Raw genomic sequence first — 16890 nt, 5'->3', positions numbered from 1 at the left:
CCCTCCCCCCCCCCCCATCACTGTGGCTTTTAGGGTGGGTTAACCCTTTAACAGCATCAGGTGTTTCCTCTGTTGAGTTTTCCGCCTCAGTACATTTCTTGAGCCAAACAAAAGAAGCCACAGAAGTATGAAGTGAAAGCATTCAGAGTTTCACGTGTTCAGAACTACAACATAATAAATAGACCGAGTCCTTCTGTTTCGGGCTCGCCTCTCTTTGGATACCAAAACCTTTTACATTGAGTTTTTCAAACTTGGTATTGACCGACTAATGAATGCAAAAGACAAAGTTATCCTTGAATATCGTAGGTTCTGTAATTTTGTGTTGTCTTTTAAAATGACAATTTTAATAATTTCCAGCATGAAGGAAAACAGCTTGACTGGCAGGTAGACTCAATATTAACACTGAATCAAAGCTGCACATAACCAGACTCAGAAGTAAGCAGCTTTTTCTGGGGGCTACAGTTAGTTTAGATCCTTCACATTAAACCTGGATTTAGACCTTCAATTTAAAATCAGTGTTTGATTTCAGTCACCAGTAATAGAAAAACAAGTTCTCTTATTTACTGTATATCTTATCACATATTGAGCAAAGTCTCTCACAGCTACACGTCTTCTCGTGCAAAACACTTGTGTCAATGATATTTAATACATATTTGTAGGTACACTGCACCACTTATATCACAGTCCCCAGGACCAGGTCCACTCTACAGGAGTTTACACTGAGTGGAGACAGATACTGTCTTATTTTAATACAGATATGTGTCGCAGTACCGAGAATGAATTTAAAGAAGAGGGAGAGCGGAGCGCTGTGTGGAAAGTCCAGACTAAATGAGTTGTGTCTACACTCTAATTATGGACCTTCATGCATCACAGAAATAACACTGTACAGAAAGCAGGTTTTAGGGACTGTATGATAATTATTAGTAGGTTCAGTGAAGGAGAAGGTGGTCTGTCATTTTTGGGAGGGTAAGAAAAGGTCGTTAATAGTTCCACGTCCCAAATTTCAAATTTGATCATTTTTATTGAGATTTAGTCAATAAAAACACAATATTTTGACATCAAAATATTTGTGTCGATAACAAGCACTGTGTGCAAAATGGGGCTGGGTACCGATTTCAATACTCTCCTCCCTCTAAACTGCATTAAACTACAGATTTGTTCTGTAACGTGTGATGTAAATTGGCATCGTAAAAAGTATCAATCAGGAACTGATATCGAAATCAAGGTATCAGTAGCGGTGTTTACATTTTTTTAACGATATCCAGCCATGGTGGGATAACAAAGGTGTAAAACTACACGCGTACATTTAGCCAACAGACACCTTCACTTCATTCTGCATTACAACAAAACTTATGGTCAAGTTAAATGTACTATGTATATATAATATAGTAATATCAGTTTGTGAGCTAGTAATTGGTGTAAAACAATATTGTTGCATTAAAAGTTGAATCTTAAAATCTGGTTTGAGTTGAGAAGTTAGGGTGTTTCTCCGAGATGCAAATGAAATGGCCATTAATACTGCCTACCAAGTCTTGCTCTTTTTGGGGGTCAATTGGACATCAAGTTAGCCTCCCTCCCCTCCCCAATAATTATCATACAGTCCCTTATTGTAGGCGTCTGAAAACTGCAATTTGAAAATGAATGAATAAATAAAGGCGCCGTTGTCAAACATACATGATGTAACACTGACAGTTGTTCTAACATGTGGCTGACTTTATTCTAGGCTGATAAAAAAAGGTATCTGTTGCATGTAATAGCTCATTTCTTCCATGACACAAACTGAGGCTCTTCAGCCAGTTAGAAAGGGTTTCTGTGTGATGAATGTTTTCCTCTTTCAGTGCCCGAAAGTGTTGAATAGGACAAATTTGAACTGACACAACAGATACAAAATTCAGTGTGACACTAAAATAAAAATCGACCTTAAATAAACATACAGGACCGCTGGGCTTCACGGGGTTTCCCCATCATGGACGCTGTGCTCAAACATTAGAGGATGCTGTAAGTGAATGTCGCATCACCAAACATCTTGGACTCAAAGGTCAATGACGGGCTTCGAGGGCGCGCGTTGAGCCCGGACCGTCACTTCACACAGATGAAGAGGCCGAGCTGTCGGCTTCGTACCATCTGGCTGGGAGTTCGATCAGATGGCGAGGAGGCTGTCGGGCGAGCCCGCCGAGCCGGAACGCAGGTCGGCCCGGGAGCTCGGTGCCGGTCGGAGACCGTGATCTCCTCACTGTCATCTTCAGTTTGAGGGAACAAATTAAGGCAACTGAAAAGCACATAACTTAAATTTAGGATGGATTCTGTTGTGACTGGGTAAAGACAATTTGTAAACCCGTCTTTCTCTGGGGTTTTTGGGCAGATTTAGCCTCATAATTACACTGTAACAAGTGTTCTGAAGGAATCTTATCCCAAATATATTTTTAAAGTGGTTATCATCCATATTTTAAACACGTTTTATATATATATATATATATATATGTTTTAACAACTTTCATCTTGATCTTTCGGTTTTCTGGCAGCAGATTTACTGTTTTTGCTTGTAATAATTTTAGATGCAGCTGTGGTCTTAATGTCTGAAAAACGGTTGTGCATTACTGCCCTGCATCAGTCAGCAGACGAGGTTAGTATCCTGCTACTGAACACACCGCAGCATCTAGCAGCCGGAGAACAACTGATCAGCATGCCAATAAGGAAAACATTTGATTAGCCTTTCGTAAGAGGAATTTACATCAGGTTTTTAGCTACATCATCTGAAATACAAATATGCAGAATCCGCATCACCGGAAAAAAATAAAATAAACAAAATTAAACTGGTTTCTTCATCAAGTTCTAGTTTGTCATTTATGAAGGAGCTCAAAATGGAAACCGTGATTTTTTTTTTTTTTTTTCTGTGAACCTAGCAACAGGTCAGATTTTTTTTTTTTTTTTAATAATATATTTTAATAATTCAATATATTTTAAAGGATAAATGTTTGTAGGTACCATACAGGCCTTATGGATGGTCGTGAAATGGAGGGGGAGGGGGGATTTCACCAGATGTGCTAAAAATGAACTCATGATATGCAGGTTTATGTTGGCAAATTGTTTTGTTGCACACATTCATCTTAAACTCAGTAGTTTCTAATTCCTTCACAATATCTGACTCCCTTTGTATTTGGAGTTCTCAGTGCTCGGATTGTAAGCACATCTTAAAAAGCTTGAAAAGACTTTAAAAAGACCTTTGTCTTATCACTTTGACAGTTTTATGAAATTGTGTGAAAATATGGGTCAAGAATTTAAACAAACTGTGACACAACAAACAGCATCGGCCTTGTCTGCTGTGCAGATGCACAAAACAAACACATCCCCTGGGAGAAAGGAAGTCTGTGAAAATATCAGCCACTGAGCAGTTTAAGATCTTTTTTTCTTAGAGGACTAGAAAAAAAGCATATTCAAAGCTGCAGATAACAGACTGCATTTCATCTCATGCATCATATAAAATATTAGTTATTTCTTTTCAATATATTTACATTATATATTACACATGATATTCTGTACAGTAAAATTTCAATCTACACCACTTTCTTAAAAATATTTTCTGACCCATAATTATTTTTACATGAAAAACAAGAATAGGAGAAAACATCCAAAACGAACAACCCTCTGTCCTCTGCAGGACGTCCTTCGAGTGAAGACACTCTTCACTGGAGAGCTCTGCATGAAATAATCCTGGGTGGAGGAGGGGAGAAGGGGGGGGGGTGACGACTGGAGCGCGCACACACACACACACACACACGCATACTAAACACACAAGGAGAGGGCTGGGGGAGGAGTGAGGTGGAGGGGGAGGGGGGGGGGGTCCGCTGCAGGGATTGGGGCTCGCTGTTTCCTTGGAGGGAAAGGCTCCGACCCGGAGCCAGAACCTCCTGGCAGAGCCACAGCGGGCCGGTCCCGGGTTCTCTGCCGCACTCTGTGCTCAGGAGTTCAGTGCAAACCGCTAAAAAGTCCTCGTGAGAGAAGGGAAGCCGCGGCCTGCCCGTCCAATCACTCGTCAGACTCCTCTTTAGACTCCCGCGCAAAGGCAGCGGCGCCCGAGTTCAGCTAGTTCCACTTCTTGTTACAAGATAGCTACTGAGAATGTGCAGCGGAGCGCTCAGACAAACTATCTGCTCTGTGGGGGGCCAGCTGCACCTGCTGCTGCTGCACCTGCTGCTGCTGCTGCTGCTGCTGCAACTGCTTCTGTTGCTGTTGTTGTTGTTGTTGTTGTAACTGTTGTTGCTGCTGCAGCTGTTGTTGGGCTGCAGCAGTGAAGGTGCCCTGCTGCTGCAGGGGGAACGCAGCCTGCAGGATCAGCTGAGTGGACTGGTTTCCATGGAGGAGTCGAGGAGCCTTAACAAGAAAATGTGAGGTCAGCTGGATAGAATTTAACCCAAAGAGCCATGAAACAACACGTTAATAGTTGTTTCACTGAGAAGGAAGACAGTTTGCAACAATCATTGATACCAAGAGGCAGGCAAACAAATGGTTTGACAGTAAACCGTCCATAAAAAAAAATGGATCAGTAAATATTAGCTCATCACGGGTATATCGTTGTCCGTGTGTATGTTGGCTGAAGTGACAAGAAACCGCAGTAAAAATTGATAAACCAGGTTTCAGTTCATTTCAAATTTAGAATCGATTTTCCAACTGTGAAATGTCCTGTCAAAGATCTTGCTCATCATTTTGTAAAAAATAAAAGTCAAGATTGTTTATGGTAAAAACAAAAAAATGTATTCCAACGATGGGTCACCTATACCATCTGTATGATGTTTTGGACAATCAGTCTGCATGGAATATAATTCATATCTTGACATTCTTAGATGCACAATATCTGTCTTGATAATTTGAACTCTCCTCTACTTGATTTTAGTCGTCCTGACAACATACGTCTGCGCTGAAACCTTCATGTTCATAAAGCTGGGTGACATGCGCAACATCAAATGCACATATAGACAGTGGGATGATATTGCAGTGATGACTATTGGTGCTTTCACTGTCAGTGGTGTTTTTCATGCGCGGTGACATCACAGATCTACCCACCATTTTACTTTACTGTGATCTGAATAGGGTGAAGCTATGAGCACATTCTGATATAACTCAATTTAAACTTGACATTTACAAGCAAATGATAAAAGATCACTTCAACAACACACTGCCTGTAGTTAGGTTGATAAACATGAGCTTACCAAATACTTTAGCACTGCACATGACAGATGGCTGAGTGTCGGTGTTACCTGTAGGAACTGGGTTTGCTGCTGGGTCAGAGGAGCCTGTCCCGGCTGCATGGCTGCGACCTGTGACTGCACCTGCTGCTGCTCCTGCTGCTGCTGCTGCTGGTGCTGGTGCTGGTGCAGCTGCTGCTGCAGTTGCTGCTGCTGCTGCTGCTGCTGTGGTGGAGGAGGCTGTTGGGAAATGCTGATGGTCTGTGTCTGGCCCTGCTGAGGAGCGAAGGCCGTCACCACTTGGCCCATAAACATGGTGGTGGGCACCATGACTGCCCCACATGTCATCTGTCCTGTAACCAGCTTGGTGAGCAGCTGAGAGCCCGTGGGAAACCTGCAAGTGGGCCAGAACAGGTAAGTTGAACCGGTAACAGATTTCTCTTGGTTTTCACTGATGCACATTGAACTGCCTTGTAAGGACACTTGTACAACATGACAAAGGGAATGGAGCATGGTGGTGTAATCAGTGACCTGGAGCTCTATTTGATACTAAATTCACTTTCTTCAATAGACTCGACTACTGTAACGGTGTGTTTATGGGTCTCTGTAAAAAGTCAATCAGACAGCTGCAGCTCAAGTCCTCACTAAGACCAAGAAAGTGGATCACATCACTCCAGTTCTGAAGTCTTTACACTGCCTTCCTGTCCAACAGAGAATCCACTTTAAAATCCTGCTGTTGGTTTATAAAGCACTGAATGGTTTAGGGCCAAAATACATTTGTGATCTGCTGCGACCTCATGAACCATCCCGGCCCCTCAGGTCGTCTGGGACGAGTCTCCTTTCTGTCCCCAGAGTCAGAACTAAACATGGAGAAGCAGCGTTCAGTTTTTCTGCTCCACTTATCTGGAACAAACTTCCAGAAAGCTGCAGGTCTGCTGAGACTCTCAGCTGCTTCAAATCAAGATTGAAGACTTTTCTGTTTGCTGCCTTCAATTGAACCAGATTCAAGGATGTTGATGAATTTCCTGCATTTCTACATTTTACTACTGTATTTCATTTCTTAAACTGCACTGCACAGTTTATTATATATATATATTTTTAGCTTGTTTACTGTTTTAATGACTGTTTTTAATGTTTCGATCTCTGTTCTTAATTGTTTTTAAATGTCCTTTTCTTTTGCCTGATGTTTTGATGCTTTTAATGGTTTTATGTGAAGCACTTTGAATTGCCTTGTTGTTGAAATGTGCTATACAAATAAACTTGCCTTGGCTTGCGTGAAGATATAAAATGAGAATAAAATGAATAGATTTAAATGGAAATTCAAACCTAATCTGAGCGGCACGGTCCTGAGCAAATGTTGCCACAGCGGGAGTATTGGGTCCAGTATTCTGTGGCAGGCTCGTGGCAATCTGAACCACATTCGCAGGGCTTTGCTGAGGGATCATCATGGTGTTATAGACAGATGCAGGCAGTGGATTTTGTTGAGGCTGCAGAGTGAGAGACGACCGCTGAGACTGAAATACACAGAACTGGAGTCAGTGACATGAGCTGTAGCCTGCTGCGTAGAAAAGTCTGTAAGAAACAAAGCTAAGATATGAATAAAATGTGCCGGTGAGAGGCAGAGTTAGATGTTTGTAATGAACGGCAGAAAGGAGAATTGTCTGTCTGACCTGTGAGAGTGCAGTGCTCTGGTCCCGCATCAGTGTCTGCTGCTGGGATTGGGGCTGGACAGTATGTTGTTGCTGTATGCTGTTCTGTAGAGTCCCTGCAGAGACCACCTGGCCCTGCATGCCCAGTGTCACCCCCTGCTGCACGGCGTTCCCCTGGGCCATCTGAACCGAGCTCACATTCAGTCCTCCGGCTCCTTTCTGCAGGAACATCTGAGACACACAGTGCAGATTCAGACTCACATCAGAACAGCAACACATTCATTCAAACAGTAGAAAAAAAAAAAAAAAACACTGCTGAGCAGCTCCTTACCTGCAGACTCTGTCCCTGCACCCTGTGCAGCTCGTCCTGGATCTGCCGCAGCTCGTCCTGCTGCCGCTGAATGTTGTCCTCGATCAGCCTGGTCCTCTGCTCCAGCTGATCCTTCAGATTCTGCATGGCTTCTATCGGGTTGGAGAACTGCACCATCGACTGGAAAAGAATAACCACGTGGAAACATGAACAGAGATATGGCAGTCACTGAGGCTGTCCGTGTGGTCAAGGTGTTTATTTCAAATGTTCTATTCAGACTATACACCGATCAGCCACATTAAAACCACCTCCCTAATATTATGTAGGTCTCCCTCGTGTAAACAAAACACCTTTGAACCATCGAGGCACCGACCCGAAAGACCGGTGAGGGTGTCCTGTGGTACGGTGCAGGTACGGTGTAAGTTATGAGGTGGGGCCTCAGTTTTCCAACACATCCCACACATGTACTCTTGATGTTCCTTAAAACATTCCTGGACAGTGTTTGCAGTGTGGGAGGGCGTAGTATCCTGCTGAAAGAGGCCACTACCACCAGGGACTACTGTTGACCTGAAGGTCATGATCTGCAACCATGAGGTTGGTGTTATGTCTCATTGTAACATCCACATGAATGCCAAGACTCAAAGTTTCCCAGGAGAACATTACACAGACCATCACACCGCCTCCACCGGCTTTAGCATATCCTCCCCTGGTAAATGACACACGCAGCCAGCCATCCACATGATGACTCATCAGGCCACCCTCTTCCATTTCTCCATAGTCCCAACCTCTCTACCATAACCAGCATCAAGTTCTTGACCAATTTGTACTACAGTAGCTTATCTGTGGGATCTTTGAGGCCTTTGGTACCCACTCACATCAATGAACCTTGGACACACAGGACGGTCACTGGGTCACTGGTTTACCAGTTGTCCTGCCTTGGACCACCTTTGGTAGGTATTAACCACTGCTGACTAGAAACACCTTACAACACCTGCTGTTTTTGAGGTTCTCCGACAGTTTGGCTCTGTTCAAAGTCGCTCAGATCCTTATACTTGTCCATTTTTCCTGCTTCCAACACATTGATTTCCACGTTGAAATGACACCTTTCAATGTTATTCACTTGAGTTGTCAGTGGCTTTAATTTTGTGGCTGAGCTGAGTATATTTATAAAATAATTTGCCTGAAACAAATTACTTCTGACATTCTGTAGAACGGAACATGTTCATGTCTACTGTATTCATTACTTCTTCCGTTGACCAACAACCAAGGTTTAGGTCTCCAGGGAGCTGTGAGATGACGCCATCCCACAGTAACTCCCTGAAACTGGGCTTCAGGTGTGTCTGGGTGAACCTGCCTGTATCAGTAAAATATGAGAACCACTAGGCAGGGGAGAAAAGTAATATCTCAGCTGACTTTAGAGTCACCCACTCTCCTGAAACAATTCCACTTGTAGAACAATTTTACATAACTTATACTATGGGAAATTAGATTTAAGAATAAATCCAAACATGAGGCTCCCCCAACAGAGTCAGCAAAATCTGATGAGGACAAAAAGATGTCTGTCAGGCGGCTTCTATAATTTAAGCTTTAAAACAAAAGAGATAAGTATCTTACTTGGCTGCTGGTCTGAACTTGTTGCTGTTGAGGCTGTTGTTGTTGTTGCTGTTGCTGCTGCTGCTGCTGTTGTTGTTGTTGTGAAACCATGGATGGTGCCATGTTCTGTCCTGTATTTTGGGAGCTCATCGACTGCTGAAGGAAACAATACAGACAGCAAACAGACAAATTCTTGAAATCCCTCGTGACCCCGGACATAGTTTGTCCGACATTTTACACCAGACTTTGTTCCTGTCGCCTCACTGACCTGACTGCTGATAGATGATCTTCGTTGTGATGTCATCTCCACGGCGGAGACAGACTGGCGACCTGGTGTACTCCTATCTGCCTGAAGCTTCATCTGTGATGCTGAAGGGAAAATATAAACACAATGCTTAGATGAAAAAAAAAAAAAAAAAAAAAAAAGTTGTGGAGATAATGATCAGCTGTTTGTTGAATTTGCTTACAGGCTGGGTCGGATACAGCGGTGTGCGATGATTTGCGGGAGCTGCGCGACGAGGCCGAGGGCGTCCGGCTGTGGTCGAAGCGCTCCAAAGCCTTCTTCAGGCTGGAGGTGTTGAGCTGGGACTCGGAGCCCGAGTCCTGGGACTGCTGTTATAAAAAAAAAAAACATCGGAACAGCTCGCAGCTTTGCTCATCTCTTTATTAATTGTTGCAAAACTGAACTCCTGCTGGACAAAAGTCTCACCTTGTCAGCTGTGATCTCAGGTGGTGATTTTTCAATTCCCTGCTCTCTGCGCTGTTCTGCTCTCACTTCAGCATAACTGCAGAGCACACACAGAGAATCAAATACACACAGACATTTATATGACATCACAATTAATGAAAGAGGGACTTTTATATCCAGGATGGTAAATATTCCACGTACCTCACAACAGTGTGTGTGCAGACAATAAACTCTGGTCTGGAGTTCCACTGGTGATAAGTGATGTAGTAATGGGTCTGAAGCCAAATCCACTGCTGCCCTTTGGTGAGGAATCTGTAGTAGCAGGACTTTCCCTTGCCATACTGCATTACTACACAGAAGAAAAGAGAGGATTGAATTTTAGTGTTTAAAAGCTCAGGAAGAAGCTGAGAGCTGTGGACCAGCACACTTTATTGACGGCTGACAGAAGTGTACTCACAGTGCTCGTGGCATTTGGCCAGCGTCTCCAGGTCATCTACATGGTAGTAGTCATATCCTGATGTACCCAGGACCTCGAATGGGAGGTAACCTATGATGGGTGGAGCTCTGGACAAACGGTAAAATATTATAGAGATGAATCGCTTGAAGTCTTTTCTGCAGACCTTCTCCCACTGTTTAAACTACGCATGCTGTAGCAACCCACTGTGACGTCACCTCTTGGTTTGTTAACTGCCGCTGTGAAGCATTGAGTCTGGCATTTTGACCATCGATATGATGGGTTTTTTTGGTACCAGAAGTGACCATAGTTGGATGAACTGGGGAGGAGCAACGGGTGGAAACCGCACTGCACCCCAAGCCTGGCAATCCAACCAGACCTCCCCCCCTTCACCCCCCCCAAAACATACCTCTTTGAGTCCTCATATCGAATTAATTATGGAATTATTATTATTATTAAGGACAACTGAAGCACTGATCATAGAGGAGTGTATTTAGCAAATTACACTTTTTGAATGGAAGTCTAAGGAAAAAGAGGCTTTTTGGAGCCAGCTACCGGTGGCCCTCAGTGGTATTGCACTTTAAAGCACTTCAACATCTGCTAATTATCATAGTGCTCTCACAGTATGGGGGAAACAAAGTGTTTTTGTATTTTTGTATTTTTTTTTCCCAAGGTCTCACAGCAGCATACTCCGATGACGAAAGCAGAGCTTAAAGAAAAACACCCTCTATCATAGGATTTGGGATCATTTGCTGCCATGTGATCTGATCCCACCAACCCTGACCATTACGCCACAATGACTCGTCTGTACTGTGGTTCACAGTTTAACCTTCCACTAGTCCAGATAAGCATTTTATTACTGCTGCAGGGATAAAAATATGCTTTTCTGATTAAGATAAACAGACACACTCAGAGAGTTAGAAGCTGTGACCGTCACTAGCTTATTTTAACCAACTGTCTTGACAGGCTGGCTTTGACAGACAAACATCAAGCTTCCCGAATCAGACCTGTAGTTCACTTTATTTGGTCTATTTTAAGGGGAAATGCAACATACTGTACAATGTTGCTTTTTAGTTGTGGTTCGGTTCATGTTTACACTCCTACTCAAGAGGAGTACGCATGAAGTTATACAAACTGACAGGCACCTCTTTGATTGGACAGTTTTGATGATGTCATCCTACATCATCAGCACTACAATATGTCAGGCCAGGCTGCCCTTATTGTTCTTAACAAGTTTAATTATGTTCTGAGTGACAACATGCTCATAAAGAGCAACTCATCGTAAGCAAGACTGAGTGACAGAGATGGATCAAAAAAGAGGCCTTTTACAGTTATATTAAAGGAATAGTTACTGTGTTGCCACTGAGTTTTACTCACTATTCACTGGGGAAATGCTACAAAACATGGAGCAGTACACTTCTTTTACAGTTCATGATCAGCAGATAGATTTAAATCATGTTGTGTGGTTACACAATGGTAAAAAGCTGCACTACAGCCAAGCTAGTCTTTTTCAGGCGGTTTTACACCAGAGTTTGATCATTTGAACCGAGCCAAAGAGGATAGTTGTGGGTGTATGCTTAACAAATGATCCATGTAGTGTAAACATCAAAGCAAATACACAAGAAATAAAAACACTGAAATCCTTTTTTTCTGAAAGGTCTTTGATAAATTAGAAAAAAAAGTGTACCTGTGGTCCAGGAAGAGAAATTTCCACTCTAAACTATGTCTGGAAGTGAATTCCTCATTAGGCTCTTCTACAGTGCACATCTCCTGGAAGAGACAAAGGAAGAGTCGAATTTATTCAGACATCATCTATTTTGTTCTAAAGAATGTACATACACTCACTAAAATCTAAAATATCTGAGCCAATGTTGAGTTGAACCTGCCGGACACATGGTGAGTCAAACTGCTGTGTATATGTTGGACACCTGTTGTTGTGTTGTATGACAAATGATCAAAATGATTAACTGGTACCTGGGACTTTTTATTCCGGTTTTGGGGTCTCACTTCCTGCACATTTGTCTCGTGCATTATTAAATGATGCTGATGGGTCATCGCTTAATTTTGATTCCATACTTAATTCCACAATTTCAAACAAAGGAAATAAAATCAACAGAAGCTCTTTAACTCAGCTGGAGGAAAGATTTTACACAGCAGGCAGAAGACAAGAAGATAAAGTGTTTTTAAAACTAAAGAAAAGTCGTTGCCAACAGAAGCAACAGGAGACTGAACATAATGGTTGTAAAGAGCCCAGACAGGTTTGCCTGAGGTGACTGAGCTGCCATTACTTTCAAGCCCTGTCCTAATTAAAACAACCTTTTTCAAACCCTGAAGCATGAAATAGAATGTGTGAGCCAGATAAAAGTAGAGGAGGAAGAAGGATTCTCACCTTGATAAACTGTGGTTTGGCTAACCTCACAGTCGCTATGAGACACACTCTGTCTTCAAAGGCAGAATGAAGCGATCGGTGGATCACTCCTTCAAAACCGTTTCGGGTACAGTTAGGCACTGGTGACAAAATGAACCAAAGAAAAGTTGAACCTTTCAAACACACACACACACACACACACACACACACACACACACACACACACACACACACACACACACACACACACACACACACACACACACACACACACACACACACACACACACACACACACAAAACCTCTGGGTTCATATTTGCTGCAGTGTAACTCACCATTATTCAGGGACTTGAAGTTTCCAATGAACTTGACATATTCGTACACGGGGGGCTCTTTGGGGTCAATTGTCCCTCGGAGCATGTGGCAACAGAACTCTAGCTGATTTTTTGCTGAAAAATATAAGTAACAACATTTAAAATTAAGACTTAAAGAAAAGAATTGCTCGCTGGGATGATTGAGTACACCAGTAAAATAAAAAATAGTAACATAATACAACAAACTGAAAAGATCCCACTTACTTTTTAGATATTCAGGTGTCAGCGTCTCTCCCTCCATGACATGAGAGGACAGAGCTTTGTACACGTCTGAATGCTCTCCCATCGGCAGGAAGTTTAACAGGTTCTGATCCACAAGATCAGACTGAAACACATAATACCCACGAATATTTCAGCATATGTAAAGCAGCAAACAAGTGAAACCCTTAGGTATTGTTTTACATTTAGAATGTACTAATGATCACCTTATAATTAATTCAGAACTGAAGCAGCTTATACTCACAGGTAGGTGCTCTAGGAGGGACGTGACACTCTCAGACACGTAGATTATGTTCCCATCAGTCATAATTGCGAGGAAAAATCCATCTAATGCCTGACAGACACAAAAATATCCATTTGAATTCACTTCTATTACTGCATGGAAACAAAAGGAAAGCGAGTATAAAATCCATCTCACCTCCAACATCAGCTGAGTGAACTCTTCATTACTAAGAAAAGGAGGTTTCCAGTCTTGTCTGATCTCAGTTGACTCTGACTGAGCAGCGATTTCTGCCAGAGGAGACATAAAACATGTGACTAACAACTCCCTGAATCTCAATGCCAAACACATTTCTGGCAACCATGAGAGGTTCTTACCTTTGTGTTTGTGCAGAAAGTCGATGCTTTTCTGCAAAATAGTGGACTTGTCCATCTTGCGGGTGTTGCCCGGCAACATGGTGCCCAGCTCCTTGATGAGGACATTGAACTGGTCTCTGCGTTTCTTCTCAGACTTGTTACGTGACACACTGTTGATTTAGAAGAACACATTATCTTTTGATTATACCGTCTGGCCTTCAGTTAAAGAAGAGACCTAAACTGCACTGAATTCAGGCAATGAGCTCAATCCACTGGTGCTTAAACAGGAACATGGGATAATATAATGTACTCCTACTTCATGATTAAGGTGACGAGGCTGACTTGTTTTTCAGAGCTCTACCAGTATACCAGCTGGGAGATTTGATTGGCCGATATCGGTCCTTAACAGATATATTGTATATGTTGGTCAATATGAAAATGTATTTTTAAAGAACATTATTCAGAAAAAGTTGCTTAAGGTTATTAGAAGTTGTTCTATTTATGTTTTTATAGTTATTTATAATAGTTAAATTCCCAGTAAAGTTTCCTGATTCACTGCACTGATGTCAGTGTAGACAATAGACTGTCAAATGTCCTGCCTCCGTTACATATCTTTGTGTTTGATAACGACATCTGAGGGCCCATTGCAAAATATGTTTATCTACACTGTATATGCAGTAAATATGAGAAGAATATTGGCCAATATACAGATATCAGAATTTTCTCACTCGCAAATATTGGTATCAACATCAGCCGTCAAAATCTAGTATCAGTCGAGTTTTCATTTTAAAGTTGTAAGTTACAAAAGCCTCAAGTCTTTTAACAAGTAGAAAAGTCATATCATGGGGATTGTTTTGTTTGACTTTATTGTTGAACTTACCGTTTTGCTTTGTCCTTTTCATCTTCTTCCATTAAACCATCAAATATACTGCTGTCATCCCTGCAGAGAGAACAAAACAACAGCTAAAGTAGATTGTCTAATATTTGCTCTTCAATCTGTGGTAATTATATTAAATCATTCATAAATCATTCATTTAGTGAAAAAAACATCACAGTGAAATAAATACATGGGAAAAGGTGGGTTTGGACATTCTGTACGCTGCATTATTATGAGAAAAGAATACTAAAAACAAGCCAAGTGTTGAACTCACCGGTCAATGCTCGAGGTCATTTTGTGTCCTGTTCAGGATCGCAGTGTTGGAGAGGGGTCTTTTAATCGTGAGGTAGACATTTGTGAATGAACCTTTGAAGAAAAAGACCACATTAGATCACAGCTTGTCTCAATCTCACTGCCACCTAAAGCAGATGGTAAAACTAAAACGTACCTTACTGACAGTATAGCCAGTCCTGTGAGAGGATGAGGAAGGTGCTGCTGTATGAAGGTACAGTGGACGCACTGACGGCCTCCGTGAGCCTGGGAGGAGAGTCACTGAAGGTTTCTTCGATCGGGGGGCAGGAAGTTGCTAAAAGGTCTTCGATGAGGGGAGTTTTTCTTCTGCTTCGGGTGTAAGTGTGGCACATGGCAGCAACATCTGAGTCTATGAGAGATAAGGAGAACTTGCATGAGGTCGGATACGAGGTCCAACTAGGCAACATCTCAATTTGTATTGTTGTCAATTTTCAACATTGGAGAGAATGGACATAAGTGATTGGACACCAAAGAGACCGTGCTGAAAATGTCATTTATTTAAAGTTTTACTGATCAGTTACTAATTGTTTAATTGGAGTATTTACTGCCTGCTTTTACTTCCTGTTTGCTGGATTTCATCAACAAGCACAACCATTATTCATTCTCAGCAAAATTACATGGCGGGTACAACGAAGCAAGACTCATACTGGATCAGGTTTTACAATTCGATTTCAATCTGGAAGTTGTTACTGATTTTTTAGATTTCAGTCCTGGTTGATTTGGCTACACCTCTGGTTACTTTGGTAACACTAAGAGCAGCAAACACTCCTTCAGGAGTATCTTTGTCAAACCATGGTGTGTTTTTCCAACAGGAGGAAATGTTGGGTTTGCATTAGCCGTAACTTCAAACAGCTGTGACACAGTGTAAAGAGAGTGAAGAGTAAACAGAGATATCAATTACATAAAATCCCACAGGATTACATGCTGAATTACTTCCTCTAAATCCTTCAATCACACAAAGGCAATCTGAGTCAGATGTGGCAGTGGCAGACTTCACCTCCAACAAACTAAAAAGAAACCCCTTTAGAAAGATGTTAATACATTGATTGGCTTTATCTAACATTTACCAGCTAAAAATAGCATCAAAAATAGAAGCTGATGTCATGAAAAGCCAAACGGAGCGCAGGCTTTATTACACGTGATGTCCTGGAGTGCACCTTTATTAATGTCACATACTGAAAGCAGCATTAAATATTGTGTTTGGTCGCTAGGTATGATGCAGCTTACCAAAGTAAGGTCAGCTATAGAACACAATTGGATTCATATCAATTATATTATAACCCTATCATAACTGAATATCATACAGATATGAAGCTAACTGGCCACTCTAACATGAGAGACCGCATGGGCCACTTTTTCTTCACATGCAGGACTCCAAATGGAAAGCTAACTTCTGAGGCACGATGGCATCTTGAGCTAAACTCAGAGTGATGCAGCACTCAGGCTGAGCTTTTCTAAGCTGCATCCCAAAATGACTTGTCATATTTTGTCTTTCGGTCCAATTACCCAACTTTAGCGAAGAACTGCAGCAAAGGAAAAAAAGGAACTCTAATGTGATCATGTGCCAGGGGAAGCAGAAAACAGCTTTCAATTATCTCCAAAGTACTGGAGAAATATTCATAAAATTGTACATAAAGTATGGGGGGGCCAGGATTCAGTCAGGACACTGAACTAGTCTCACGGTATGGTAATAACAGCCAAACACCAGTTGGCAGCAAATGGCTTTGTACAAGAGTGAGGGATCCATCAGCTATCCTCTGGTGTCCCTTTAAAGTGAGCAGCATCGTCATCCCACTAAAAGTCGAGAGCATTATTGCTTCATATTTGGCTGGTTGACTGCCGATGTAGCCAACACACACACAAGCATCTACGTTGATTTAAATCAGCCACAGATGCAGCCATTGCTGCCTGCTGAGTATTCTTCCTATCGCCCAACTCCACCGTTTTGCACAGGTACACCTACAATAGATGTCAAATTAAAATGAGAAGGCCTGCTGGGTCTCTAGCCTACATATTTGACCCATTTACTTCATGAACCAACCACCGTCACAACCTGTGTGGGAGGTTTTCTCACCATAATGGCATGTTTGTGTTCGTGAGAAAATCCCTTTAGGAAGTTACTCCCCATGTTTCTCGGTGCACAGACATTTCCATTCACGCCATACAAATCTGACTTTATCTTAAATGAAAATGTACTTTACTTTTGCCTATTGACATATTGAGAGTTGAAAATTAGGGCTGTTATTTGTGCAACATTTGGTAAAGCCAAAAACACCTGCACATATT

General features: G+C 42.0%; 1 protein-coding gene across 5 annotated transcripts in view; it reads right to left on the bottom strand.

Moving 5' to 3' along the window:
* Positions 1–611: 611 nt before the first annotated feature.
* Positions 612–16890, bottom strand: part of clocka (clock circadian regulator a) — a 28407-nt gene continuing 12128 nt past the window's right edge. For 4 of the 5 annotated variants that reach the window (XM_069699243.1, XM_069699245.1, XM_069699244.1 and 1 more), the window contains 21 exons: positions 14741–14953; positions 14567–14658; positions 14296–14355; positions 13437–13585; positions 13258–13349; positions 13084–13173; positions 12825–12945; positions 12582–12695; positions 12267–12385; positions 11565–11647; positions 9881–9987; positions 9625–9772; positions 9445–9520; positions 9203–9347; positions 9004–9104; positions 8757–8891; positions 7164–7322; positions 6854–7063; positions 6510–6697; positions 5256–5577; positions 612–4371 (listed from right to left, as the gene is read on the bottom strand). In XM_069699243.1, coding sequence (XP_069555344.1) covers positions 4111–4371; positions 5256–5577; positions 6510–6697; positions 6854–7063; positions 7164–7322; positions 8757–8891; positions 9004–9104; positions 9203–9347; positions 9445–9520; positions 9625–9772; positions 9881–9987; positions 11565–11647; positions 12267–12385; positions 12582–12695; positions 12825–12945; positions 13084–13173; positions 13258–13349; positions 13437–13585; positions 14296–14355; positions 14567–14586 — 2700 coding nt within the window. In that variant the 5' untranslated portion in view covers positions 14587–14658; positions 14741–14953 and the 3' untranslated portion in view covers positions 612–4110. The remainder of the gene's footprint in view (positions 4372–5255; positions 5578–6509; positions 6698–6853; positions 7064–7163; positions 7323–8756; positions 8892–9003; positions 9105–9202; positions 9348–9444; positions 9521–9624; positions 9773–9880; positions 9988–11564; positions 11648–12266; positions 12386–12581; positions 12696–12824; positions 12946–13083; positions 13174–13257; positions 13350–13436; positions 13586–14295; positions 14356–14566; positions 14659–14740; positions 14954–16890) is intronic. The other variant, XM_069699247.1, reaches the window with a different exon arrangement.

The sequence above is a fragment of the Brachyistius frenatus genome, unplaced genomic scaffold, assembly GCF_029030835.1.
Source record: "Brachyistius frenatus isolate BFR_SWC_R1_liver_20210118 unplaced genomic scaffold, ASM2903083v1 Contig_29, whole genome shotgun sequence".
In the NCBI taxonomy this organism is placed as follows: Eukaryota; Metazoa; Chordata; class Actinopteri; family Embiotocidae; genus Brachyistius; species Brachyistius frenatus.
Note: the sequence above shows the minus strand (reverse complement) of the source record. Positions and strands in the feature narration are given on the sequence as shown.